At 41.6% G+C, this 27,445-nt stretch overlaps 1 protein-coding gene across 1 annotated transcript in view; it reads right to left on the bottom strand.

The window, feature by feature from the left end:
• LOC117299248 (MAM and LDL-receptor class A domain-containing protein 2-like) overlaps nucleotides 1-27,445 on the bottom strand; it is a 37,790-nt gene that overhangs the window by 4,109 nt on the left and 6,236 nt on the right. The window contains exons 5-34 of the mRNA XM_033782724.1: nucleotides 27,117-27,382; nucleotides 24,837-25,059; nucleotides 24,136-24,285; nucleotides 23,578-23,681; nucleotides 21,961-22,122; nucleotides 21,240-21,363; nucleotides 20,422-20,550; nucleotides 19,820-19,966; nucleotides 18,848-19,113; nucleotides 18,033-18,243; nucleotides 17,188-17,340; nucleotides 15,773-15,873; nucleotides 14,557-14,727; nucleotides 12,983-13,073; nucleotides 12,041-12,226; nucleotides 11,419-11,604; nucleotides 10,155-10,411; nucleotides 9,907-9,991; nucleotides 9,272-9,394; nucleotides 8,521-8,673; nucleotides 8,158-8,258; nucleotides 6,698-6,871; nucleotides 5,627-5,864; nucleotides 4,797-4,940; nucleotides 3,703-3,884; nucleotides 3,414-3,585; nucleotides 2,649-2,771; nucleotides 1,687-1,836; nucleotides 1,374-1,516; nucleotides 1,022-1,229 (exon numbers count right to left, since the gene is read on the bottom strand). Coding sequence (XP_033638615.1) covers nucleotides 1,022-1,229; nucleotides 1,374-1,516; nucleotides 1,687-1,836; nucleotides 2,649-2,771; nucleotides 3,414-3,585; nucleotides 3,703-3,884; nucleotides 4,797-4,940; nucleotides 5,627-5,864; nucleotides 6,698-6,871; nucleotides 8,158-8,258; nucleotides 8,521-8,673; nucleotides 9,272-9,394; nucleotides 9,907-9,991; nucleotides 10,155-10,411; nucleotides 11,419-11,604; nucleotides 12,041-12,226; nucleotides 12,983-13,073; nucleotides 14,557-14,727; nucleotides 15,773-15,873; nucleotides 17,188-17,340; nucleotides 18,033-18,243; nucleotides 18,848-19,113; nucleotides 19,820-19,966; nucleotides 20,422-20,550; nucleotides 21,240-21,363; nucleotides 21,961-22,122; nucleotides 23,578-23,681; nucleotides 24,136-24,285; nucleotides 24,837-25,059; nucleotides 27,117-27,382 — 4,923 coding nt within the window. The remainder of the gene's footprint in view (nucleotides 1-1,021; nucleotides 1,230-1,373; nucleotides 1,517-1,686; nucleotides 1,837-2,648; nucleotides 2,772-3,413; nucleotides 3,586-3,702; nucleotides 3,885-4,796; nucleotides 4,941-5,626; nucleotides 5,865-6,697; nucleotides 6,872-8,157; nucleotides 8,259-8,520; nucleotides 8,674-9,271; nucleotides 9,395-9,906; nucleotides 9,992-10,154; nucleotides 10,412-11,418; nucleotides 11,605-12,040; nucleotides 12,227-12,982; nucleotides 13,074-14,556; nucleotides 14,728-15,772; nucleotides 15,874-17,187; nucleotides 17,341-18,032; nucleotides 18,244-18,847; nucleotides 19,114-19,819; nucleotides 19,967-20,421; nucleotides 20,551-21,239; nucleotides 21,364-21,960; nucleotides 22,123-23,577; nucleotides 23,682-24,135; nucleotides 24,286-24,836; nucleotides 25,060-27,116; nucleotides 27,383-27,445) is intronic.

Here is a 27,445-nt window from a genome sequence, read left to right on the forward strand (position 1 = left end):
TGTGATGTGTGCTCTATAAAACTTCTTTATTATTATTATTATTCTGAAAAGAACTGTCCCGTCCTGATCACTTACTTAAGGACTTCTCGTTACTATTTTCACTGCCACATACTGACTCTCTAATGGGAGATACCCACTGCGCAAGCGCTAACAGTTGAATGAGGTGCATGCTGGTCCAGCTAGCTTAGCGACCAAACTTGATCGCTAGCTAGACCAGCATGCACCTCATTTCACACACATGAGAGCAAGTTCAAGTGAGGCACTAAATTTGAGTGCATTTTGGCGACCCCAACCACAGCCCAACCGTGTCCACAAGTCGGTAACAGGTTGGTCTGAACAGCATTGTCATTGCGCCTCAACCGGGGTCGCCAAAACGCACTCTTGGTTGATTTTGCCTGGGACCCAGGATGTACTTAATGCATGTGGTAACCATGAAACATTGACCAATGGTCGACTATAGTAACTCACTCGCACTTGCCCTAATGTTAAAGGAATGTTACAGAATTGGTAAGAAACAAAAATCGTGAAGATCACAGATTTACCTAAAACTTACAAGGTCTAATGATGATGATAGTAGAAAACATCCCATGAAATATTATTGTCTGAAATGTCATATTTGTTGAGAAATAAATAATCCTATCTCATGTTTGGAGTTTATCGCTCAGTGAGCGTTTCATTCATTTTCTTTTTGCATCGATGCCATGCAAAAATGTGTTTTTGGTTTTTCACTACTTTCTCGTGAGCCAGACGGCCGATCGATCCCAAACTTCTACAGGTTTGTCAGTTTATGTAGATGGTGGATTACATAAAGTGCTTACAGTACCAGCAACTGTTTGGTCTGCAAAAACCAATTCTGTATTGTTCCTTTAATGTTGTTCTGATCATGCTCACATTTCCAAAAACAATGGAATTACCTGGTAAGTCTGCTGCCACCCATTGGTCTCAAAATGTCCACTACCTCAAATCCCATAACAAGTTTGTTCAACCTAATCTTTAGATAAACCAAATTTCAATTGATTACCTGGGTTTCCACAACCTTCCATAAATGAAACGTCATCGATGGCGATATCGGCGTTTGTGGAGGTGTCGACGATCGCCTGGAACACCACAGAGAAGTTGTTGTTATTGGAGACAAAGAGACTGCCGTAATTCCAGCTGCTTCCCTGGTTCCCCGTCGCTGTCCACATCAGGGTCATGTGACCATCGGAGGAGGAAGATTTGGTGTAGACCTGTGGGAGGGCAAGAAACAGACGGTGGATTATGTTGAAATCAACTGCGATTGAAAACTAGGGCTCAATTTCATGGCTCAAAGAACTGTGATAACTTATAATATAGGACTATATCAGTCTAATGGTATGACAAAGCTCTAGTACCTGTAATGTGCCGACATTTGAGCCCTCCATATGGTACCAGAATCGCATCAAGCATACGTTGCTACTGGCCGGGAAGATGGGCGTGGCAACTCGGGCGAGGTCGCCTTGCCTCCGCCCCGATGCTTCGATGTATAGGAAACTCCCTGACAGGAAAACACGATTCAATTGTTGTAATAATAGCATCAGGGAAAATAGTTAGATTTTGTTACACCATCTTATCAGGGTACAGAGCCGAGTAGTTTAGAGCATCAGATTCAAGTTCTGGGGTTGAGGTTATCAGAGGGTGGTATTGAATCCCGGTCGTTATAGTTACCTCTTGCACTGTGGTCGGTACTCGGCCCAGTGCTGGTAGTTGGTGTGCTCTCTCCCTGGGACCAGTCAAAATTGTCGCTGTCGAGCTGTCTCCAGCCGCAGGAAGTTGCGAACGGGTAATCGTCGAAACGGCAGTCGGCAGGCTGGCGCTCTGCATGCAAGGGGAACCAGGGAGATAAATAGAGCTGGGTTAAATAAGTACTAAGGCTGAAATAATAATGCACTTAAAAAAGTTGAATCAATCGTATATACAATTCATAATTTACATCTTATCACGAGATGGCATCACTCCAGAAATATTTTTGACTTGTGGATGTACCAAGGCAACACAGATCAGCGAGATACATTTTGTTTGGTGAGGAAGATTGATTTTTTCCTGTGTAGAATTTAAAATGAACTCAAATAACTGGGAATCAATAGGTTCGAAATGGAAAACCTGAGGCCTACTTTACCAAAATAATTTTTCGAAGGGGAAAAAAGAAAAGCTGTTGTTACCACAATTTTCTTTATATCCGCCGTTCGTGCAGTCGAAACCAAAATTACAAAAGCTTGGCCATTTTATATTCAAACACAAACAAAAAGCAAGCAGTGAAAGAGTTAAAGGTATACATATTATAGATTTGGTAAAAAAAAAAAAGTTGTCTAAAGATCACAGATTTACATAAAACCTAACCGGTCTAATGATCATGGTAGTAGAAAACATCCCTTGAAATATTTCTGTCTGAAATGTCATATTTGATTTTTAGTTGATGCAATGCAACTGATTAATCGTTCTCACTGTTTTCTTGTGACCCAGATGGCCGATCAATCTCAAACTTCTACAGGTTTGTCAGTTTATGTATATTGCGATTACATAAAATGCTTACACTGCCAGCAACTGTTTTGTTGGCAAAACCAATTTGGTAATATTCCTTTAAGTAGAAAAAAAACAGGCCAATGGGGAAAACAAAAATCTGTCGTTACCACAATTTTCTTCATCTCCACCATCCGTGCAATCGAAACCGAAATCGCAGACCCGAGTGAGGGCGATACACTGACCGTTGCTGCATGTGAACTCAGCGTCTGAGCAAGACCTGGTGAAATCATCTGCAACGAAGACAAAGAAGGTACACAGTGGAGATTAATATCCGGTTTGAGGCAAGGACCAACACTAAGTTATCACACAAGCGCGAGTGGAATACAGAAAAATATAGCGTTCTGCAACCCTTATCCAACGAAATAAGAGTATCAACAAAAGAATACACTGACAATGCGCCTGTCTGACCAGTGGAAAAAGATAGGAGACCTCCTGCTAGCGGCCGATTAGTGAGCCCGATTAGATCTCTTTGTACTAGGGTGTGGTACCGCCACTCTGCACCGTTGCCTTCATGTAAAGTTGAATCATTGGAGACAAGAATTGTGAATACACACGTTTTCATTTACCGTTTGTGGTGTTTACATGGAAATATCATAGCATATTTTTATCAGGTCTCAAAAAAGTTTTTTTTTTCTTTATTATATCCAAACGACAAACGACACCATAGTTGAGTGAAGAACCAAGTGCGCACACGCAAACTCACATCTAGGTCGCCCGTTGTTTGTATAAGGTATGTGGGTGATTACGAGGTGTCGTTAAACGACCGCGGTACCACAGGTTCGGCTTTTGAAGTCTCTTCGTTCGAGCTCCTTCTCTTCCTTCCTCCATGGTTACATGTCACTTCCCAAAAGCCAAAATCAATTTTCCCTCACCATCTCGACAGTTTTCTAAAGTGACGTCGTCAATGGCGATATTCCCGCTGACAACGCTACCTCTGACGGCCTCGATGACGATAGCAAAATTATCTTGTCGACCGATGAGAAGGTCGCCGGTAAACTGCCACGCTGACCCCTGGTTGTCTGCTACAGCAAAGAGTTGTGTGACCTAGGGTTTGAGAGACGTACAAATAAATTGGAAGAATTTGCCGTGCTTTTGACCGCTCTCAAACATTGTATCACTTCACTTTTTGCACACAAAAAATAAGTACCAAAAATTGCCAACCTTTCGATCTGTCCTGATGAACACCCCTAAAGAGCCAATGGTATTGCCCTCCATGTGGTACCATAGCGACAGCGTGCAGGCGCCCCCGGAGTGCTGGTAGGCCAACGACTGGAGGTGGGCTTTCTCCTGAGCGTCTCCAATGATATCAGATGAGCGACTGGTATCCACGTACAGGTAGTAACCTAGACAATGAAAACAAAATCAGTGGTAACCCACAGAAAATCAAACCTGGATCCCATTCTGGTTGCCTGCAGGATTATATTCATAGCAGGGATCCCGTTTGGAAGACCATTGCTTGACTGGTATCCACGTACCGTTCAGATAATAAATAATACTGAAGTCTTATATAGCGCACGTACATGTATCTACCAAACAAGGTACTCAAGGCGCTGAGTATATACAAACTATCAGAAAGATATATTATTGCAGTGTTGAACTCTGAGACCCAATTAGTTAGCACCTTATAAGGGTTTACAAGGTGCTACGGCGATTTAAGCAGCCACAGCCAGGAGCACCAAGGCGAACCCCTTCTCTTTTTCGATAAGTGCACTGGGTTCTTTTACGTGCGTTACACAACACAACGGCTTTACGTCCCTATCCAAAACGAATCAATGGTTAAGTGACTCATTAAGGTCACAAGTGTCACGGCTGTGGATTCGAACCCTCCCTCTGCTGATCAGAAACACCAGAGTTTGAATTCAGTGCTCTTAACCGCTGGGCCACGACACTTCCAAGGTAAGAACCTGAGCAGTGACAAATAGTCACAAATGTTACCTGCTTTGACAAACTAGTTTGTCATCTTCCAAAACCTCGGGGAGTCGACTGTTCACCCGAAAGAAACCATGATGTATTTGTGTTACTTCATACATATTCATGACTTTTTACCGGCACAATATGATTAGGAGCAAGGGGATCAGAAAATGACGACTGTGAAATAAAAATGCATCGCCCAGGATAAGTTTTTGCATAAACTCATTTTGTTATTTCTACACTTTAACACAAAAAAAATTACTGAATCTAGTTGTGTTTTTCCATGAACGCAGAAGCGTAGAACTTTCACGGAACAGTTCCACAGTGGTAAAGCACAACAATACCTAGATCTGTCTGTAGGGTGTGGTCGGTCGTGGGTCCGGTGTTCAGGTTCTCTGTCTGATCTCCACTGCCTCTCATCCAGTCAAGGCTTTCCTTGTACGAGTCTTTCCAGCCGCAGGTATCCATTTCAAAATCACAGCTGTTTCCTGAAGGAAGGAAATCACAAGTAAAAAACTGAATTTTTATTTTGGTTTTACCCATAATTTTTTAACTGTTATTAAAAGCATTCAAACATTAAAGAGATTAAAGCCATTGGACACTTTCGGTAAACAGTATTGTCCAAAGGCCACACTTCGTGTATCACAACAAAATAACAAACCTGTTCAAATTTAGGCTCAATCGGTCATCAGAGTCGGGAGAAATTAACGGGAAAACCCACCCTTGTTTACGCACGTTTCGCCATGTCATGACATGTGTTTAAAATAAATTTGTACTTCTCGCTATCAAGAATTGATAATTGTTTTAACGCTTTCTCAAAAAGTAAAGCCTTTCATGGAATAATATTTCAAGAGAAGTCTTTCACCATTATCTTCTGTAAACCCTGTAAGTTATTTGTAAATATGTGAACTTTTTTTCTCTTCCGAAAGTGTATAATGGCTTTAATGTAGATTATTACGTTTTTTTTTTAATTTACAATTCAAGATCGCCATATCAAGGCCTAATTTCATGGCTCCCTTTACTGTAAAAAAAAAAAGGAGCTTACAGTAGCAGGGAATTACGCACTTAAGTCAAGAGTATCTCATGGGTGAGCAGGGATTATTTGTACACGTGTGTACTCGTTGTTACTACGCATTCTTCGCTTACACTGAAATATAATAAGTCAAAAATTTACCACAGATTTCGTCCGACCTGTCCGCACAGTCGACGACAAAGTCGCATCGGCTCAGCTCGTCGTAGCACTGGTTCGTAATGGCGCACTTCAGTCGGCCGTCTGTGCAGTACTGTCGCGTGGAGTTGTTGAAGGGGGAGTCTACCATGACTCCGCCCCCAATGCAGGAGCCAGAGAAGGAGAAGTCATCCAATGCGATCTCGCTCTGGGCGCCATCTCCAATGACACCCTTCACGACAATCTGAGGTGCGGAAGATCACAAAAATTATACCAAACTTTTTAATGTAAATATATCTACAAGTCAACATTTTGAAACTGGTTTCACAGCCAGGGGTGTACAAAATTCAAGTTTACATAAAACCTGTAGGACGAGATGAGCTATTGCTTCTCTCCACCCAGGGGTAAATGGGGACCTGTGAGGGCAGAGATGGTTCTTGTGATTGATTTAGCCGAGTAACGCATTTGTTGCACGAGGCTGTATACTCCCCACGGAGCTGAGATGGTTTAAGAAGTGATTAAGGCCCAGTGACCAGGGGTAATAATTTGAAGCGCTTTGAGACACCCATTCGGGAGTGAAAAAGCGCTATAAACTCAAAGTATTATTATTAGTGTTATGAATTTCATGGACCATAAAAAGGACAAATGAGAGTGTGATTACTGAAGAAGAAGTATAACACTTGTTTCATTCAGGCGCTCCAGAGTCGTGCAAAACCAAATTTTGAATTTAGTACTTAAAAAGTCAGACGTCTGAAACAGTTACATGTAGGAGTTACTGGATGCGCTAGAAGTAGAGTAAAATGTTGACTCTTGCAGTCGTTCTTGAAGTAAAGTAAAATGTTGACTCTTGCAATCGTTCAGAACGACTCTGGAGCGCCTTTGTTTCAGACGTCGATCGTGTCATGAGCCGAACTTAATGTGAATGTTATGTTAAGTTGGTATGTCTGAAACCAAAATTTATTTGGGTGTACCTAGAGTCGCTCCTAATCTATTTGGTTCAGCGCAACTCTGGAGCGCCTGTCTGAAATTTGTGTAAGACGATAAAATGAATTACTTTCTCTCCGATGAGAAACTTACATCAAAGTCTTTTCCACGGTTCGGTATGGGTACTTCCCTGAGCTGCCAGTAGTCCCCTTGCTCACCGGTGATTAAATCGATCAAGTTGACCTCTTCCGGTATTCGGTATGAGGTCACCTGAATGACCTCGAGGCTCCCGATCTCTTTGCCTTTCATGTTGTACCAGAAACGAAACTAATGTAAGAAACAATAAACAAAGAATTTAAATCAGGGATAAAGAATATTATTTTGTTTCACCCCTACACCGATGTGTGCAAGCACTGTAAACTCAGTACATTTCGATGCAAATTTGTCATTAAAGGCAGTGGACACTATTGGTAATTACTCAAAATAGATACTATCATAAAACATTTCTTGATTACGAGTAATGGGGAGAGGTTGATAGTATAAAACATTGTGCGAAACAGCTCCCTCTGAAGAGACGTAGTTTTCGAGAAAGAAGTAATTTTCCACAAATTTGATTTCGAGACCTCAAGTTTAGAATTTGAGGTCTCGAAATCAAGCATCTGAAAGCACACAACTTTGTGTGACCATGGTGCGACAAGGGTGTTTTTTCTTTCATTAATATCTCGCAACTTCGATGACCGATTGAGGTCACATTTTCACAGGTTTGTTATTCTATGCATATATTGAGATACACCAACTGTGAAGACTAGTTTTTGACAATTACCAATAGTGTCCAGTGTCTTTAAACGAGTGCATATTAGTGGTTTTCCTTTCACACACAGCGCGGCCAACTCACTGACAACGCCTGCATCGCCCGTAACAAGAAACGTCTTGCATCAAGACTAGCGCAGACAACCGGTTATAAACACTGGTCATTATCAACGGTTTAAACACCCCCACGTGACGCGCTCTCCACCAATAGGAATAGTGAAACTGTCTGAGGTATTTATGAATGTAGGACTAGTACTGCCTCTAGCTACCAGGCAATCTCAGTGGTCTAATTGATAAGACTTCTGCTCTAGGTGATGTTCGAATCCAACTTGCTTTTTAAGGACCCAAGGTTCACTACCGGGACTCAAACCCACACTCTGCTGATCAGAAACACCAGAGCTTGAGTCCAATGCGCTTAACTTCTCAGTCACAACATGCCACATGTCTTTGTGGTCAACCCCTTGTCATAGGAGACCCTGGTCAGGGGTTACTAGGGGTCAGAGAAAATTAGGGGGGAAAAGGTTTGTCTTCCAGAACCTGTTGTAACTCTTTGAACATCAGCCTCCCAGCTGTCAGGTTGGCTCAGTGGTTTCTTTCCCTGGTCGACTCCCACCTTAAAGACAGTGGACACTATTGGTAATTGTCAAACACCGGTCTTCTCAACATATGCATAAAATAACAAACCTGTGAAAATTTTAAGCTCGATTGGTCGTCGGAGTTGCGAGATAATACTGAAAGAAAACTACCCTTGTCACACGTAGATACTGAGATACTGAGATAGCATCTTTAAGCCAAAGCCTCACCTTGCAATCTTCAGTGCTCTTCCTGCTCATGGTAGGACTGTGGATTCGAGCTCTGTCTCCAGGCTGTCTCGGACTCAATGCCTCCGTGTAGATATAGTAACCTATGTATACAGCGGGAATAGAAAAATTATAATACATGTATTGTTCAAATGCACAGAGAGGCCGCCCTATATTCAACCGATCCAGAAACAATGGGACGTGTTGTGAGTGTGTTATCCATGTGCATGTCCCCTAAGTCAAAATCTCTTAATACTGCTGAGCAAACAATTAACAGGATACCAGGTTATACTTGGATGACCTTGTTGAAATTTATTGATGTGGTTTTAAATTCACAAAGTTTTCGCGTCGAAAAACAAAACTCACCGTTTGCGTAATTCAATGATGTGTGATCATGCAGGGGTCCTGTGCCTGGATTGATCGAGTTGCCCCCTCTCAGCGTCCAATCAAAATCATCCTCGTCATCTTGGAACCAACCACAAGTGTCCAAAGAGAAGTCACAACGAGCCGGGTAACCCTCTGGTTTCGGAAGATGAAACAACAGTTAGTATTAGTTCAGTTCTATTACGCTTTACACTGACAAATCAATCAATCAATCAATCAATCGTTAAATTTATAAGGCGCTAATCCAACAGACGTTGTTCATAGCGCCGTACAGTAGGCTTTTGAAAAAAGATGAAATTTTAAGCAAAGTTTTGATATAAATATATTCAAATCGATAAACTAAGATACAAAGAAGCAAAGTAGATTAAAATACCAAGCCAGTGAGTGGCAAGGACGAATAGGTGACAAGTATCACAACAAAGTGTCCGGCCACAAAGAATATCCCCTACACAAACCCCTCAGTATAAAAACCACACACCTCTCTGTTTAAAAAAACCCCATCCCTCAGAGTGAGTACAAAAGCGGAAAAGGGGGGGGGGTGCTTGAAGGCGGGCCTGACAAAATATTGTTTACTACGATTATTTGTATTAAAAAAAAAACTTAAAAAATGGTTTAAAATTTTTTCTTTTTTTTTGGGGGGGGGGGGGGGTCAGGAGAAATCACATCCCTCTGGTAAAGCATGCTTGACAAGCAAAAGATGTAAGTCGTAGTGGGAAAAAACCCTGCAACTTACCGCAGTGAAGCTCATCAGAGTAGTCCAAGCAATCGTTGCCATAGTCACATACTCTGGCCGCATCGATGCAGTACGAGTTACTACATCTAAACTGGTTCTCAGTGCACGGGGTACCGTCAAACACTGTAGAGTAAGGAATACAAATATCATGATTGCTGGTGACGACCATGTTAAAGTGTTGGAGTCATGTTTGCACCGGTGTCCAATTAATAAAGGCCGAGACACACTGCAGCGATAACAACAATGATAACGATCACGACGCAAAAAGAACGCATTCTATTAAGGAAGAAAGCAGCTGAAAAGAGAAAGTCTCACATGCCTGAATAGTGTACACACTCAGGCCTGATACTTCACGGAGGCAACGAAGGCGATTGCCTCCGTTGCCCCTTGCCATTGCCTTGATGCCCATGAAATGCTCCAGTAGAAATTTAGAATTTCCTCATAGGGTGCCCTTGCCAAAGAGAAAATTGCCTTGGTGCCCTTGCCCTTTCAAAAACGAAGCATACAGCCCTGCACACTGCAAAGCTCGATTGCTAATGAATATGCATGAGGCATGATGACCAAGATTTGAATACTGCATTTACACACAGCATAAATACTTATGAATATGCATGAGGTGTGATTTGATTACTCACATGGCGGTTCACAGTCGATGAAAGTGACATCATCAATTGTCATATCACCGACAAAACTGGCACCTCGTCGAGCTTGGATTATAACCTTAAAAAAACAAAAGTGATTTCTAATCAAAGAGAGTTTGACGTCATATGTTCAGGCTAGGTATTATGAATGTTATGGGGAAAAATGGCACAGCGAGATCGTACACAACGAGGTTGGCGTATCCAGACTGGATTGCTGAATGTGGTAGTGCCGGACGGCTCACCTTAAAATTACTGACGCCACCGATGTAAACCTGTTCCTTCTTCCATTTATTCTCGTTGGTGCCCCCGACCCGGTACCACAGCGTCCTCCGATAGCCGTTGGCCTCCGTGTAGACGGTGAGGACATCCAGGTCCGTTCCGAACATGTGGTAGTAGAACTTCATCTGGCAGTTGCCACCGGATTGCTTGATGGTCGGTGTGTTGAGCTCGGTGGTGTCAAAGATGGTGCCGGGCGAGCTGTCAACGAACATGTACCACTCTAGAGAAGATTTCAGACACACACAAGGTGAAATCTGGACTGTTTCATTTCACAAATGAAGCAAAAATTAAATTTCCCAAGGGAATATATAAGCCCACAAGACCACAGGGCATTGTTACTGGCCCAGAATTCTTTTTAAAGGCAGTGGACACTATCCATTCTATTGGTAATTACTCAAAATAATTTTAGCATAAAACCTTACTTGGTAACGAGTAATGAGGAGAGGTTGATAGTATAAAACATTGTGAGAAACGGCTCCCTCTGGTGACATAGTTTTCGAGAAAGAAGTAATTTTCCACGAATTTGATTTCGAGACCTCAGGTTTAGAATTTGAGGTCTCGAAATCAACCATCTAAAAGCACACAACTTGTGTGACAAGGGTGTTTTTTTCTTTCATTATTATCTCGCAACTTGGACGACCAATTGAGTTCAAATTTTCACAGGTTTGTCATTTTGTGCATATGTTGAGATACACCAAGAGAGAAGACTGGTCTTTGACAATTACCAATAGTGCCCAGTGTCTTTAAATTTATTACACAGTGAAGTATTATATTCAACTGTAAAACACAAAACTGCCAATCTTGAGTTTACTGGCCTGACACTGAAGCCCTGCCACTAAATTTGATGACATCTTACAAAGGGTGCGTTCGTTTAGCTTCCCTGGGTCGACCCCGCGGTGCTCACTCGGGTGAGCCCCTGACAAGAGCTAATCGAACAATCACACTTGCCCTCTCGTTGTAACGTCATGCACCTTGGGCCAGCCCCCAAGTGACCCACTCCACAAGCAGGGCACTTGGGGCTGACCCGCGTGAGCCCCTGGAATGACGTCAAAGCTATTCAAACGCACCGAGGGCAGACCGGGGGCAGACCCAGGGAAGCTAATCGAACGCATCTATAGATTAGTTGTCTGTAAAAACTAGGAGATCAAAATGTTGCAACTCTTACAAAAGCTGATGATGTTTAATTTTCACAACAGTTCAATTATTTGAATCCAAAACTTTACTCACCATTTGCTGTTCCAGTGCTGTGGTCCGTGTCCGGCCTCGACTCACCCCCTTCCTGGGAGTTGGGTTGACCCCTGACCCACTCAAAAGTTGGGAGACCTCGATTTACATCTGAACCTTGACCTTCTCGGGATCTTGGCTCTACAAGTTGCCATCCACAGAGACCAGTTTCAAAATCACAGTCGGTGACTGGATGAAAACAAAGAGAAAAGAGTTTTATTTTTTTTATAGACCTAGGCCCTACTCATCCATCATGAGCCCTTTCTTGTAACAGAAATGTGTTGAAAAAAACTGAACTGTAAACGTAAAGTGTGAAAGCTTGAGAGCTTGAAAGATTGCAAGCCCAAAGAAAGGTTTATCTTGGTTTTTAAAGCACTTCTCTGCAATCTGGGGCATTCTACATAGTTTTATCTTCATATTTTCATGAATTTGATCCAATTAAAAAAAAAATCAGTGGGGGGGGGGCAGGGTTGTTGCTTTCAAACTTCACTATAAGTTTCAAATTTGCTGGTAAAATCTAGGTTTGGAATGTGCAAGTGTAAACTTGAGTCTAGCTTTGAAATTTGCCTTTGAAAACTTGAAACTTGGTTTGAAAAAAAAAAACATTTGCAAAAGAGTCACTTACCACAACCGGCTTCGTCGGACTCATCTGAACAATCCTTCCTGAAGTCACACACGTGCCGTCTTGAAATACACGTGTTCTCCGGAGCGCAGTAGACCTGCTGTATTGAGCAGCGTCCGGTCGTGTCAGAGGTCGTAGGTTGTGCGACTGTCGTTGTCACATCATCGGCAGGACTGTTAGGAAGCTGACCTGTAAAATAAAGTTTCCATGATTGTTTTCATATGTTTTGTGTTCCTTAATTGTACTCCTGGGGGTTGCAGTTTTTTCACTTCAATTAAAAAGCTATAACAAATCTGTCAAAAGAGTTTTGCATGATGTGAACAGTAAGAATAAACTATAAATAAAAAGTGAACTTGCGGGTAGTAATTAAAATCTACTTGAGGGAGTGTTGGTTCTGAAAAGAGTCGGTGTGGTCTCGATGTTTTGATCATGCTTGCTTTCTCCTAACGACGAGCAGAGTACATGTATATACTGTTCGAAACGTCAAGACCATCACACCTGAGCCCAATTTCATAGCGCTGCTTTATAACGGTAAGCAAATTTGCGTGCTTACTGTAGCAGAAAAATTTGCTTAAGCCTTAGCGTATTTCACAGGTTAGCAGAAAAATTGGGCGGCCATATTACGTGTTTACCGTGGATTTGCATTGTGACTTAATTTATTTTCGTGCGGTAAGCACCGGAAGGTTAGCATGCCTTTTCATGTGCTTACGGTTAGCAGCGCTATGAAATAGAAATTGCACAGTAAGCACAAAATCGGCTGCTAAGCAGCGCTATGAAATTGGGCCCTGCTATTTTCAGAGCCAACATTCCCTCAAAAGAGATTTAATGGTTGTACCCATAAGTTCACTATTTATTTAAAGTTTATTCTAATTCAAATTGTATTTGTTTTGTACCTGTGTATAACAATTAATTTGTATAAAATAATTGAAATAAACTTGTCTGTACCTGTGTAGACAATGCAACCAGGAGTAAAAGAGACATCATCAATAGCAATGTCACCGTTCAAACCATCCCCAATGGTAGCTTCTATCACAACCTGAAACAAATACCAAGAAAAAAAATAGACAACAGTAAGAAGGATTTAAAGGTAAAGTAAACCTTTGAAATTTGTAACCATTCCTTTATTTCAAACCTATATGATAGATAGATAGATAGATAGATAGATAGATAAAATGGTTTATTAAAAAACTGTCCTCGCGGCACAAAGGCTGAATTACAACAATTTTACATAAATTTAAAATTTGAAATTAAATAGAAGGCAAATTGGAAATAAAAAAAAATAAAAAAATATGTGAAATAGTTAAGCCACTCCCCTAAATTTACACATTAAAAATTGCACATATATAGTTGTATGCAACCAAATTAACCTGTGAAAATGTCACTTCAAAAGGTGGTCGACTTCAAATGAACCATGTTTTTACACTGTCCTAAACTGCAGCATACAGTTAGGCATATCACAAGAGCAAAGAAGGATGAGAGAGGACCAGTTTCTCAATGACTGGATGGCTGTTATGAACCTGCAGTCGATTTCACAAAGAGTTAGGACTTGTCTTATCTCGAGTTAGGACCAGTTACTCGCCCTAACTTAGGATTAATCTTAGGGTCTGCATACTACAGTGCAGGGTTGTGACTCGTCCTAAGTCCTAAGATTAGTCTTAAGTTAGAAAGAGTTTTGTGAAATTGACGGCAGCTCTTTTATAGCGCAATTCCAAGAAAAGTATCAATGCACTTCACACCCAAAAAACAATAACAAATATAATACATTAGAATAAATAAGTTTTGAGGTTGCGTTTGAAAGCTAAAACTGTTGGAGAGGATCTTATGGTATGTGGTAATTTGTTCCAGAGAGTTGGCCCGAAAACACTGAACGATCCATCGCCTATCCGCCCGCTACTCTTTGGAATGGAAAGACGAGTAACGTCCCCGCTTGATCGTAGGCCTTCCCTAGATGGTACATGGGTGGCAATGCAGTCTTTCAGGTAAACAGGCGACAGATCATTCAGAGCTTTGTAGATGTAGAGTAGTGTTTTAAACTTGATCCTTTTGTCAATTGGCAACCAGTGTAGTGTAGCCAGTGTCTGTCACCAACAAAGGATAAACCAAAGGCTTAAATAAAAATATCCATATTATTTGGATATTTCAAAGTCACACATCCAGGGGCTGTGATACGAGCAAAGCATTCTGAGAGAAAGAATCACGCAGCGAGATCGTATACCACTAGGCACGAGGTTGGCAGTTTGCCTTAGCCTAAACATCTGACGACACACTTCGAGGCGTGGAATTCAATAGAGATTGGCCTCGAGCCTACATCAAGATCCTGACGATCACGTGGTACGGATGTTCCATTGATCTAATATTCATTTTGCAGTCAAATTCCATGTACATGTACATGCTAACATATAAAACACTGTAATATAGGACGGCATATCCAATGATATAGCTGGTTCTGTAAAACTAATACCTGCAGATAAGGACAGGGGACCAGTCGAAGTTTGCCTATGCAAGAATGTTTACCTCACCTGGAAGTTGAACGAGGTCGCCAGCGTGATCTCGGCCCTCTGCCAATAGTTTCCCTGCTCGGTGAATCGGAACCAGACTGGGTTGCTGAACGTGGTGGTCCCAGCGTAGCGATTGGCGTAGACGTTGAGGTAGTCCACATCCTCTCCGTACATGTGATAGAAGAATCGGATCTACGCAACGATATCATCACAATAAGCAGAACTTAGAAATCTACTCCGAGTACAGAAGTTTATCGAATTAAAAAAAAACGGTAGTACAATATAGCGAGACACGTTTTCAAAACACAATCTACCCAGCAAGAAGATAGACACATGGTGTTATCGCAAACCACTATACATGTACCTCACCATGCAAAAATGCCTCAAATCTCATTTAAGGTCTTTAACGGCCATTTAAAACCGGTAGGGCCATGGTCATGCGATGGACTGTGTCATAAATAAAGACCGTGACAAACAGGTTGACTATTTTGACTCGAACCCAGGCTGGTTGACCATCGACCATTTGGAACCAGCCTTGGTTTCTTCCAAGGTCCTGATAGCCTTTTCAATGCTAAACATGTGTTCAGCACAGAAGGGAACTTTTTAGAAATTGCTCAGCAGTATTTTCTGCTCAACAACTTTATAAAATTGGGCCCAAAACCTTGCAGATGACTGCTACATGTAGCTATAAAGTCTGATTCATAAATATCCCAGACAGTTTCTCTACTCCTATTGGTGGAGAGCGCGTCACGTGGGGGTGTTTATAATGACCAGCTGGAGCTGTTTATAACAAGCTGGCTTCCGCATGTCGGGGGCACAAGATTATCTGACGGAACGCAATTCATAGCTATAGTTACAGCGCGTAATCTACATGTAAGTGTGCGCGCATACACACAACCCACATGCATCGAACAGATTCTTCACAAAGTTTTTGGAAAAAATATTTAAAACCTCGAATTTTCAATTGTTAAAGTGTCTATAAGTGTACTGTAAGGGCATTTATGAATGGGAAAAAAAAGAGTAGTGACTCCTCCTTAAACGTCCGTTTAAAACCTTGCAGGGTCTTTGCCATGCGATAAAGGCCCTCGCCTTCGGCTCTTGCCTTTATCACACGGCCGCCGACCCTGCCGGCTTTAAACGGCTGTTGAAGAACTCGTCGCTACCCTTTCATTCCCTTATTTAAAGAAACTGTAACTAAATCAAGCGACCAACAGATTGACAACTACTACATGTATACCTTGCATGAACCATCCGGCGCAGCCTGGAAGTTTGGGCTAAGCAGCTGAGCTCTAGCCTTAAACGTATGTGAAAACCTCCCATCCAAGAAAAGAAAATGGCCTACAGAAATATTGCAAAAAACAATTGTAAATGATTACTCTTCCAATGATGATAACTGTAACTATTAAAGACAATGGACACTATTGGTAGTTGTCAAAGACCAGTCTTCTCACTTGGTGTATCTCAACATATGCATAAAATAACAAACCTGTAAAAATTTGAGCTCAATTGGTCGTTGAAGTTGAAAGATAATATTGAAAGAAAAAATACCCTTGTCACACAAATTGTGTGCGTTTAGATGGTTGATTCTGAGACCTCAAATTCTACATGTTATTCCGAGGTCTCAAAATCAAATTCGTGGAAAATTACTTCTTTCTCGAAAACTATGTCACTTCAGAGGGACCGTTTCTCACCATACTCACAATGTTTTACACTACCAACCTCTCCCCATTACTCGTTACCAAGTGAGGTTTTATGATAATAATTATTTTGAGTAATTACCAATAGTGTCCACTGCCTTTAAGTCTCAGACACAAGTCCCCAACAAAACCAAATAAAACAACTTCTTGTGTTCTTTGTTTCAATGCATTTTAATTTGATTTTAATTGCTAATAATCAATGTGTATTTTTGGCCTACTGTTAATGATTGCAATGTTTAATATGTTATGTATTTTAGATTTTAGACCAAACAGTATTTTAATAATACGTCAGGAATTCTAGTTTATTATTACTCTTATTATTATTATTATTTCATTTTATCACAGCATGCAAAAGAAAGATCTCATTTTCCTTTGTGCCGGTAACTCCTCGAGCCGGGCTACGTCCCTTAGCCTTAGATCTCAAGGGTCTTTCTCAGGATCCTTGCTGTTCCCAAAAGCGCTGCCTTCTGTAATAGATCTACCCTCACATTTGTCCCTATTTCATCTAGATGTTTCCCCAGTGCTTTGGGAATGGTGCCAAGTGCTCCAACCACCACGGTTATTAACCACCACGGTTATTATTATGATTATTATTATTATTATTATTATTATTATTATTATTATTATTATTATTATTATTATTATTATTATTATTATTATTATTATTATTATTATTATTATTATTATTATTATTATTATTATTATTATTAGTATTATTATTATTATTATTATTATTATTATTATTATTATTATTATTATTATTATTATTATTATTATTATTATTTTCTGTATAAATAAACATGTACATACTAAGAGCCTTGAGTACCTTGTTTGGTAGATACGTGCACTATTTAATGACTTCGATAAATAATATATTATTATTGTTACTTTTATTTTGTTTGAGGATTCAGGTGGCTCTTTTCTGAGGCAGTGCGTTGGGGAATCTTTAACTTACCAAGGCTTGTGCCATACGTGTGATCTCTAGAGGGGCCACTGTTGATGTCCTCTGTCGTACCGCTCCACCGTGTCCAGTCCAGCTCATCTGTAGTGGACTCCACCCAGCCACAAAGATCGGTCTCAAAATCACAACGCTTGAAACCAGTCGCATCTGTGGAGTTGAACGATTAATAGAAAACTGTCACGTTGGTATGTGGAGATCGCAGAATGAGTCCAAACTTATTATTTGGGGTTTGCATCAAGCGTGGCTCATGGCGTGCTGTGGCCGGGGGGGGTTAAAGGAACACGTTGCCTTGGATTGGACGAGTTGGTCTAACAAAAGCGTTTGAAACCGTTTGTTATAAAATGCATATGGTTGGAAAGATGTTTTAAAAGTAGAATACAATGATCCACACAAATGTGCCTCGAAATTGCGTGGTTTTCCTTTTGCTTTGCGAACTAACACGGTCGGCCATTTATGGGAGCCAACAATTTGACTTTTGTGACTTTTCTCTCATTGATACTTCCAGACACGGACCTCCGGCTCGGTTCATTAAAAGCGTAAGCCACCAACTATTAATAAATACCTTTTAACGAAATAAAGAGCTAAAATTGTCCAAAGTTTGTGACTTTTCTTTAGCTGATACTTCCAGACATGTTCAGGGGCCATATTTTAGCTTTTGATGGTTCCCGTCTGTTTCGTATGTTTATCATGTTACTAATACTTTGAGACCAGTGACTTCTTAAAAGAATGGTCTGGTAAGAGCCCTCATTAGGGTCAAAGGAGGCAAATGATTGGACGATAGCTGTTTTGTTTTTGTTTTTTTCTGGATGGTCAACCCATCCCGTTATTTCTACACTCACCGCAGAAAAACTCCAGCTCATCCGACCTATCGCCACAATCGTCGGCCAAGTCACACGCATCGGTGCTAGGAATACAAGCGTCATTATCGCATAAGAGCTTTGAAGGGGGGCAGGCAATCTCGGGCAGCGGGAGCTCACAGTCAAAGAAGTCCAAGTCATCAATAGCGATCATTCCCTGGTACTGTTCAGACCGTGACTTGGAAAAACGAAGCTGTTGACGGGTGGGGAAAAAAATGTATTTATTGTACTAAATATTTTCAAGGCATGAAACCTTTCTCAAGCATCTGAAAGCAAACAACTCTATGCAACAAGAGTGTTTTTTTTCTCACATTGTTTGTTTGCAACTTTGATGACCAATTGAGCTCAAAATTTTAAAGGTTTGTTATTTTAAGCATATGTTGTTGGGCTACACCAAGTGATAATATTGGTCTTTGAAAATCACCAAACGTGTACAGTGCCTGAACAAATTTACATCACAAGGCCGAACTGCCACATCAAAAAACTTAACTGAATTAGGTTATCAACTTTGTGCTTAATTACTTTTTGGGCTGGTAACCTTAATCTGGTAAGCATAATTTTGTTGTGCTTAGCTACTTTTTGTGCTCAAGCAGCTCTATGAAATTGGGCCAAGCGCTCCAGTCCTAAACCACTCGCCACAACACGCATCAAGTACCTTGAATGCCTCCTAATTACCGATCCCAATTACAGCCTGCTGCCACCGTTCTCCCTGCAACAGTCTCTTTAAGTTGTGCTTAGCTACTTTTTGTGCTTAACCAGTTCTATGAAATTGGGCCAAGAGCTTGAGTCTTAAATACCTTGAATGCCTCCTGTCTCCGACCGATCCCAACTACAGCCTGCTGCCACCGTTCTCCCTGCGACAGTCTCTTCTGCCACAGCAACACCTCGTCCTTCGTCACCTGGTCGTCTAGGAACAGGCTCAGCTCCCCTGGCAACGTCCCCGCCATGTAGTAGAAGAACCTGATCTTGCAGTTTGTGTCGGCGCTGTAGAATATCGGCCCTGTTATTTCGGCAATCTGGGATTCGGTGATAGCCCCGTACGCTGCAATGTACATGTACTTCCCTGAAATATAAAAGGAGTAAGTATAAAGTAAAAGAACAGATTTACGAAGACACTCCACCAATCTCAGTTACTTTTGCGCAAGGCAGAGCACGCTTTGCATGCGGATTTTGCACCTACTGAACACTTCATTTCACAATAAGAACAACAGGTTCTGGAACACATACCTTGTAAAATCCCAGTCCGGTGTGGCGGTTTCAACTTTCCGCCGTGTTCAGTTTTCCGAATGACAAAATACGGTAACATTACGTCATGCGATGCCTGCGCACAGCAGACGAAAGTAGTCCCTTTTTAGTGCCGTACTGAGTCATCCGTGTTACTCTCCTGTAGCTGTCATGGCGGCGTCCACGAGTACAACGAACGGCGAACGCGTGTATCGTTATGATGAGAGAATTTGGTGTGAAGACCAAGCAAATTAAGCAGTGTGACCTGCTTAAAGTTGTACGCATGAATACGAGTAAAGATGGGGCAAGAGAATGTGACTAAACAGAAAAGAATCGTAATAGAAACAATTTGGGGTCACTGAGAGAACTACAGTAGTTGCCAGGGTACTCGCGGCGGTATTTTTGTCTGACAACGTCACCCGGAAAGCTAAAACTGTTCAAAAAACGAATGTCCGGCTGCGGGGGGGGGGGGGGGGGGGGGGGGGGGGGGGGGGGGGGGGGGGGGGGGGGGGGGGGGGGGGGTGGCGGGAAGGAGAAGAATTTACCTTGATCTGTCCCCAAAGTATGATCCTCCCTGGGTGCGGCATTGGGCGTGGCTTTAGTGTCGCTCCCTGATGCTCTATGCCAATCAAAATTATCCACAATCGTCTCGGCGAAGAAACACGAGTCAGTCTCAAAGTCACAAGAGGACGCTGCAAGATGTCATCAAACAAGTAGTTATTATTGGCACTGGATACAATTGGTAATTGCTCAAAAATAATTGTTAGCATAAAAACTTACTTGTAAGGGATCAATGTTGATAGTAAAAAAACATTGTGAGAAACGACTCCCTCTGAAGTAACATCGTGTTCGAGAACGAAGTAATTTCTCACTAAAATATTTGAATTGATTTCGAGACCTCAGAATTACATTTGGAGGTCTCGAAATCAAGCATCTGAAAGCACACAACTTCGTGTGACAATGGTGTTTTTTCTTCCATTATTATCTCGCAACTTCGACCACCAATCGAGTTCAAACTTTCACAGGCTTGTTATTTTGTGCATATGTTGAGATACACCAAGTGAGAAAACTGGTCTTTGACAATTACTAAAGGTGTCCAGTGTCTTTAGATGAAATTAGTCATTGTGGATATCTCTTTCGTACTTACGACAAGTTTTCTCGTCTGAAGCATCAGGACAGTCTGCTGTGAAGTCGCAGACGTTATCGCTGCCGGTGCAGCTCACGCCGTCGTAGCACGAGAACTGATTCCTGCGACAGTGTGATGGAATGGTCGTCCCTACAACTAATACATTTTTGAAACAAAAATTAAGTGTGCTTTTGGTTTTTGAACCATTCATTTTCATTTCATTTCTTTTTAATGTGAAGAGGTAGTTGATTACAGAGATGTGGTGCCGCAACCAAAAAAGATCTGATAGTTGATGTGAAAGAAATATTTTTTTTAAAGAATTCCCTTCAAAGTACATTAATATGCTTTAGATCTTTTATGCCCCATAACATTTGGATGTGAGAAACCTTCTCAAAACTTGGTGTTCTAGTTGGTACGATACTGCATTAGAATTGCAAAGGTCGTGGGTTCGAATCCCAACCGAGTAATATGAAGTTTTTTTCACAGGACTTGGGGAAAGTATACAGTGCTAAACACACATCGGTGTATATGGGTAAAAACCAGAATTGAATATTTTTTATCCCCGATGCAAATTTAACATCTATTAAATCATTTGCAGTTTCGAACTACCTCTAGCCACCAAGCAATCTCGGTGGTGTAGTTGGTATGACATTGCTCTAGATTTGAAAAGGTTGTCGATACAAATCCCACCCCAGGTAATATGCCTGTGATTTTTTCCACAAAACTCGGGTAAGTACTGAGTATAAAAATGCTAAACACACATCGGTGTATGTATATGGGTAAACACCCAAAATGAATATTCTTCTCAAAACAATTTTGGACATTTCCTACAAGGTTACCTGGTGCTGGGGTAGTAATGACAGGGAGTGGAGTGGACGTCTTCCTGCATGCCGACGTAAACGAGACGTCATCAATGGCAATGCCGCCCTCTACTGTCAGACTCATCACACCTTCAATGATGACCTGCGACAATAAAGGAATCCATTGAGCTCTATAAGATCAAATTTAAAATTTTCTTGCACATCGCACTTTTCAGAGGATACTTTCCTCGACCTAATTTCAGAGCGCTGCTTAGGGGTCAACTTCGTGCTTACTGTGCAACTTCCATTTCATAGCGCTTCTCACCGTAAGCCTAGAAAAGGCATGCTAACCTTCCGGTGCTTACTGCACGAAAATAACTGACATCACAATGCAAATCCACGGTAAACACGCAATATGGCCGACCAGTTATTCTGCTAACCTGTGAAATACTCTAAGGCTTAAGCAAATTTTTCTGCTACAGTAAGCACACAAATTTGCTTACCGTTAAGCAGCACTATATAATTGGGCCCAGGTCACCTCGGACACAGTTTGTTAGACGGCAGGACTTGTAATCACAAGATTATTGGTTCGAATCCTACCCAGCCTACTGCAATGACTAGAACAAGTATTGTCTTCATGGACAGCTCCAGCTGGTCATTATCAACCGTTTAAACACCCCCACGTGATGCGCTCTCCACAAATAGGAATAGCAAAACTGTCTGAGGTATTTATATTTAACTGTTTACAACAACAACTTACCATGAAGTCAACAAGGCTCGATAGTTCTATTTCTTGGCGAGTCCAGTAGTTTTGCCTTCCCTCCGTGCCCCAGATCAGCGTCATGGGGCCGTTGATTTCCGTCATTGTGTAAACGTTCAGAGTGCCGACAAGTTCACTACGCATGTGGTAGAAAAAGCGCAACTGGAGAGAAAACAAACTAATTGATAAACAACACGTGCTAGCTGGCAAAGACGGCCGAATGTTAGTAAAATATTCAATAAGCCTTTTTGAGGTATGGCGGACGTGATTAGAAGTGTACTGTATGGTTTGGGTGTACAGGTGTGTACACACAACTTTACCCAAACCTTATAGTGTTGTAGATATGTGTCCGCCATATCTCAAAAAGGCTAATATTATAGTCTTGGGTCAAAATTCTACACTTCGGCAAACTTCCAATTAAAGACACTGGACACTATTGGTAACTGTCAAAGAACACCAGTCTTCTCACTTGTATCTCAACATATGCATCAAATAACAAACCTGTGAAAATTTGAGCTCAATCTGTCATCAAAGTTGGGAGATAATAGTGAAAGAAAAAACACCCGTGTCACACGAAGTTGTGTGCTTTCAGATGCTTGATTTCGAGACCTTCTTTCTCGAAAACTACTCCAATTTAGAAGGAGCTGTTTCTTACAATGTTTTATACTACCAACCTATCCCCATTAGCCGTTACCAAGTAAGGTTGTGTTCTAATATTTATTTTGAGTAATTACAAATAGTATCCACTGCCTTTAAATAAAATACCTCCCATGATTGGCTGCTGTGTTGCAAATTTGAATACTTGTAATAATAATTATAATAATAATAACCGTATTTATAACGCGCCTTTTGCCAAAGGATACAAAGCGCCAGGTATTATTACTGCAAGGAGTGGGGCGAATTTTGAGATATAAGACCTAATCATTAAGCACCATGTAATGGTTTACAAGGTGCTGTGGCGCAATATGCTGCCAATCCAGCCAGGAACACCGGGGCCAACCCCTTCTCTTTTCGATAAGTGCACTGGGTTCTTTTACATGCGTTTACACAACACATGGGACCAACGGCTTTACGTCCCATCCGAAGGACGAAGCAATGGTTATGTGTCTTGCTTAAGGACACAAGTGTCACGGCTGTCACTTGTGTGAAATACAATCTGTTTTTATTATATTTTCACAGCAGGGCAAAACCAACCTCGTTCCCAGGGGTGATTGATCTCGCCGCGCCATTTTTCCCAGCATGCCTTGCTCGATCATAACCCCTGGAAGTGTAACTCCAAAATATCCAAATATAAGGGATATAACAATTAGTGCTGTGTAGTTGATCCGTTCTGTGTTGGGCGTTAGTCGCGCACACGCTGGATGCGCTGTGTGTAATAAAAGTCATAAACTTCCCTTGGCATTCAATGTTGCGTGACAAAAAACGTGAATATGTACATCTTTATACGCACGTGTTTCGGGGTATAGAGCTTTTTGAAGATGCACCGCCTTTCATATTTTGCGCTTATAGCCAATCAAAGACACGGATCGGAGTTTCCCTTTGAGGGGTTAGAGATGTACGCAGAGCTAGCGTGATATGGCGCGCTGCCCATGGTAGCGAGGTTGGGGTAAAACTTACCAAGCACCCATCTACTACAAGAACATCTCGTAAGGTGAAGGAGGCAAGCTGGGCTTTATCTCTCGGCAGAGTGGACGAACTTGTCTCTGTGTAGAGGTAGTAACCTAGATAAGGATAAAAACAAACAAAATTAAAACTTTAAAATATTTAATCAATGTGAATTAAAGGCAGTGGACACTATTGGTAATTACTCAAAATAATTATTAGCATTAAACCTTATTTGGTGACGAGTAATGGGGAGAGGTTGATGGTATAAAACATTGTGAGAAAGGGCTCCCTCTGAAGTGACATAGTTTTCGAGAAAGAAGTAATTTTCAACGAACTTGATTTCAAGACCTCAGAATTAGATTTTGAGGTCCCCAAATCAAGCATCTGAAAGCACACAACTTCGTTTGACAAGGGTGCTTTTTCTTCCATTATTCTCTCGCAACTTCGACGACCAGTTGAGTTCTAATTTTCACAGGTTCGTTATGTTGTGCATATGCTGAGATACACTAAGTGAGAAGACTGGTCTTTGACAATTACCAATAGTGTCCAGTGTCTTTAACAACATCTTACCGTTGGATGCGAGGGTGGTGTGATCGGTACTTGGCCTGTCTGATCCTGTCGCCCCCTGGCCTCGAGTCCAGTCAAAATCATCATCAAGGGTCACTTGTATCCAAATAGTGGGGCACAGATCAGATTCAAAATCACACATGGAATAGCCCCCTAAAATGAGAAAGCAAAACATTATCATTATTTCATTTGTCTCCACAAGTTTGATTAAAAGGGATATTTTTTGATTAAAAGTGTCGTGGCCGAGCGGATAAGAGCACCGAATTCAAGCTCTGATGCTTCTGTTCAGCAGAGTGTGGGTTCGAATCCCGGTCATGACACTTGTGTCCCTGAGCAAGACACTTAACTATAATTGCTTCTCTCCACCCAGGGGTAAGTGGGTACCTGTGAGGGCAGAGATGGTTCTTGTGATTGATTTAGCCGAGTAGCGCATATTAATGTTGCACAGGCTGCATACTCTCCACCAGGGAGTTGAGATGGTTTAAGGAGTGAATTAAGGCCCAGTGACCAGGGGTAATAATGTGAAGCGCTTTGGGACGCCCTCCGGGTGTGAAAAGCGCTATATAAAAACGGGTTATTATTATTATTATTATATTTTTTTATTTTATGCAAGTCGCCAGACACACAAGGCCTGAAGGCCACTTCAAGGTGTGGGCTACAATTATCGGTTGAAAGCAGAGAAATCCGGGAACAAACCAACTTACTTGAAGTACACGTAGAAACACCCTCGTCACTGGAATCGCAGCAGTCTTTCTGAAAGTCGCACTCTCTAGACAGTGGGATACACTGACCGGAGGAGCATTGCGACTCCATTGGCCCACAGATGAATTCAGGCTCAGAGGGGGCACAATCTGCGAACCGGACATCATCAATAGCAAAGCCGCCGTCGGACGGGTTGCTCTGCGTGTTTTGAGCAGAGATGATTATCTGTGGATGAATAATTCATAAGGATGTTCGAATATTTATGAGGTTGTTTGAATGTGTCACTATGCTTGTGAGTATTCAAATATATTTGGTTTACCCTACTTAGGCAAAGCCGCCATCGGACGGGTTGCTCTGCGTGTCTTGAGCAGCGATGATTATCTATGTATGAGTATAATATCAAATTTAATATCAAAGTCTTTTATGGTCCAGTAATCCTTCCTTTCATACTAAACATCCTTTGTCCTCGCCACTTTACTCCTATTGGTTCATAGCCACCAATTGTTTTTGAAATAGAAACTTTGATTGGCTGTTATTTTCACGCTTCTTTCTGGATCCTTCCCTTAATCCCTTTCCCCTCTCTTTTTCTATAAATGGATATGTATTTGTTTGTTCTTGTTTTATGCCTCTGAAGAAGGTCCGGTTTGGATCGAAAGCTAAGGCCATCTACCCTATTTATTGTTATAATATCAAAGTCTTATATAGCGCACGTATCTACCAACAAGGTACTCAAGGCGCTGAGATACATTTATACAGGGGTGAAGTTATGAATTCTGAGACCCAAATATGTAGCACCTTATGAGAGTTTACAATGTGCTAAACCGCATTCAGCAGCCACAGCCAGGAACACCGGGGCGAACCCCTTTGCTTTTCGATAAGAGCACTGGGTTCTTTTACATGCGTTACACAACAAATGGGACCAACAGCTTTAGGTCCCATCCAAAGAACGAAGCAATGGTAAAGTGTCTTGCTCAAGGACACAAGTGTCACGGCTGGGGATTCGAACCCACACTCTGCTGATCAGAAACACCAGAGTTTGAATTCGGTGCTCTTAACCGCTCGGCCATAACACTACAGGAGATGAGATTTTTAAATTATTCATGATGCTTGGTTTATTTTTGGTGTTTAAAAAAACGCATACATGGCGGCCAAAAAAGTAGAATTGCGGATACATATATACACAAATAAAAGGACTACTTTCCTAGTGAACAATCAATGGTACATGTAATATGCCCCTGTAAGAGGTAATATTGAGTTGGTCAGGTTGGTGAAATGTTTTATTTTTTTTTTTTATGCAAGTCGCCCAAAACAAGGCTAAAAGCCACTCTAGGTTAAGGGCTACAAGGAAGAAAACATAGACATGCAGAAACTCAGTGGAGCTGAAGGTAGGAATTGGCATTCCTCTTAAAAGATGGCAGATCATAGGAAGAAGGGAAACATGCACCAGGCAAGGAGTTCCAAAGAGATGCAGTACGAGGGAAAAAGCTACTGGAGTAGCTCTTTGTTCTACATCTCGGCACATCCACAGTATAAGGATGAGAAGAAGCAGAAAGCCTGGTCTCGCGCTCAAACACCCTGACAGGAGGAACAAGTAATGGGGTCTTTCTTCACCTTCCACCTCGGAAGACAGACATTTTGAATCTCACGGGGAGCACTTTGTGGATTGGGTTTTCAGTCCCTACCTGACTGCGTTGATTTTCCAGGGAATAATTCTCTGGGGTTTTCCTCCCACACCTAAAACTGAAACTACCTTCCTTGTCTTCTCTCTATTTGGGTTCTTGGCTAGTACAGTGATTAAGTTCGCTTTTCTGAGAGTCCTTGACATCACAACCAGAACAATGGAAATCAAATCAAGTTAAAGGCAGTGGACACTATTGGTAGTTACTCAAAATAACTATTAGCATAAAACCTTACTTGGTTATGAGTAATGGGGAGCTGCTGATAGTATAAAACACTGTGAGAAATGGCTCCCTTCTGAAGTAACGTAGTTTTCGAGAAAGTAGTAATTTTCCACGAATTGGATTTCGAGACCTCAGATTTAGAATTTGAGGTCTTGAAAATCAAGCATCTGAAAGCACACAACTTCGTGGGACAAGGGTGTTTTTTCTTTCAGTATTATCTCGCAACTTCAACAGCTGATTAAGCTCAATTTACACAGGTTTGTTATTTTATGTTAATGTTAAGGTACACCAAGTGAGAAGACTGGTGTTTGACAATTACCGATAGTGTCCACTGTCTTTAAATAACATCTTAAGAACTACATGTATGTTTCCCCTCCTCACCTGAAAGTCAGTGGCGCATGCGTCCACCGCAAAATCCTCAAATATCCAGTCATTCCTGTTGTCGATATCGTCGCCGATCATAAAAAGTTTCCGTTCCGATCCTCCCGTCCGCAGAATCAGCTCGAGGTCGCCAAACTCCAGTCCGAAGATGTGATACCAAAGACTGATCTTACACGTGCGGCCACAGAGGGCAAAGGTCGGGCTGATGACGCGGGCTCGTGAGTTCCGGCCGGGTGAGATTATTCCGTCCACGTATATGTAATGACCTTTCGAGAGAGAAGAGAGATTGCATTGGTTTTTGAGGTATTGGTTTCATGGAGTATCAATAC

This window comes from Asterias rubens, chromosome 14 (genome assembly GCF_902459465.1).
Source record: "Asterias rubens chromosome 14, eAstRub1.3, whole genome shotgun sequence".
NCBI lineage: Eukaryota > Metazoa > Echinodermata > Asteroidea > Forcipulatida > Asteriidae > Asterias > Asterias rubens.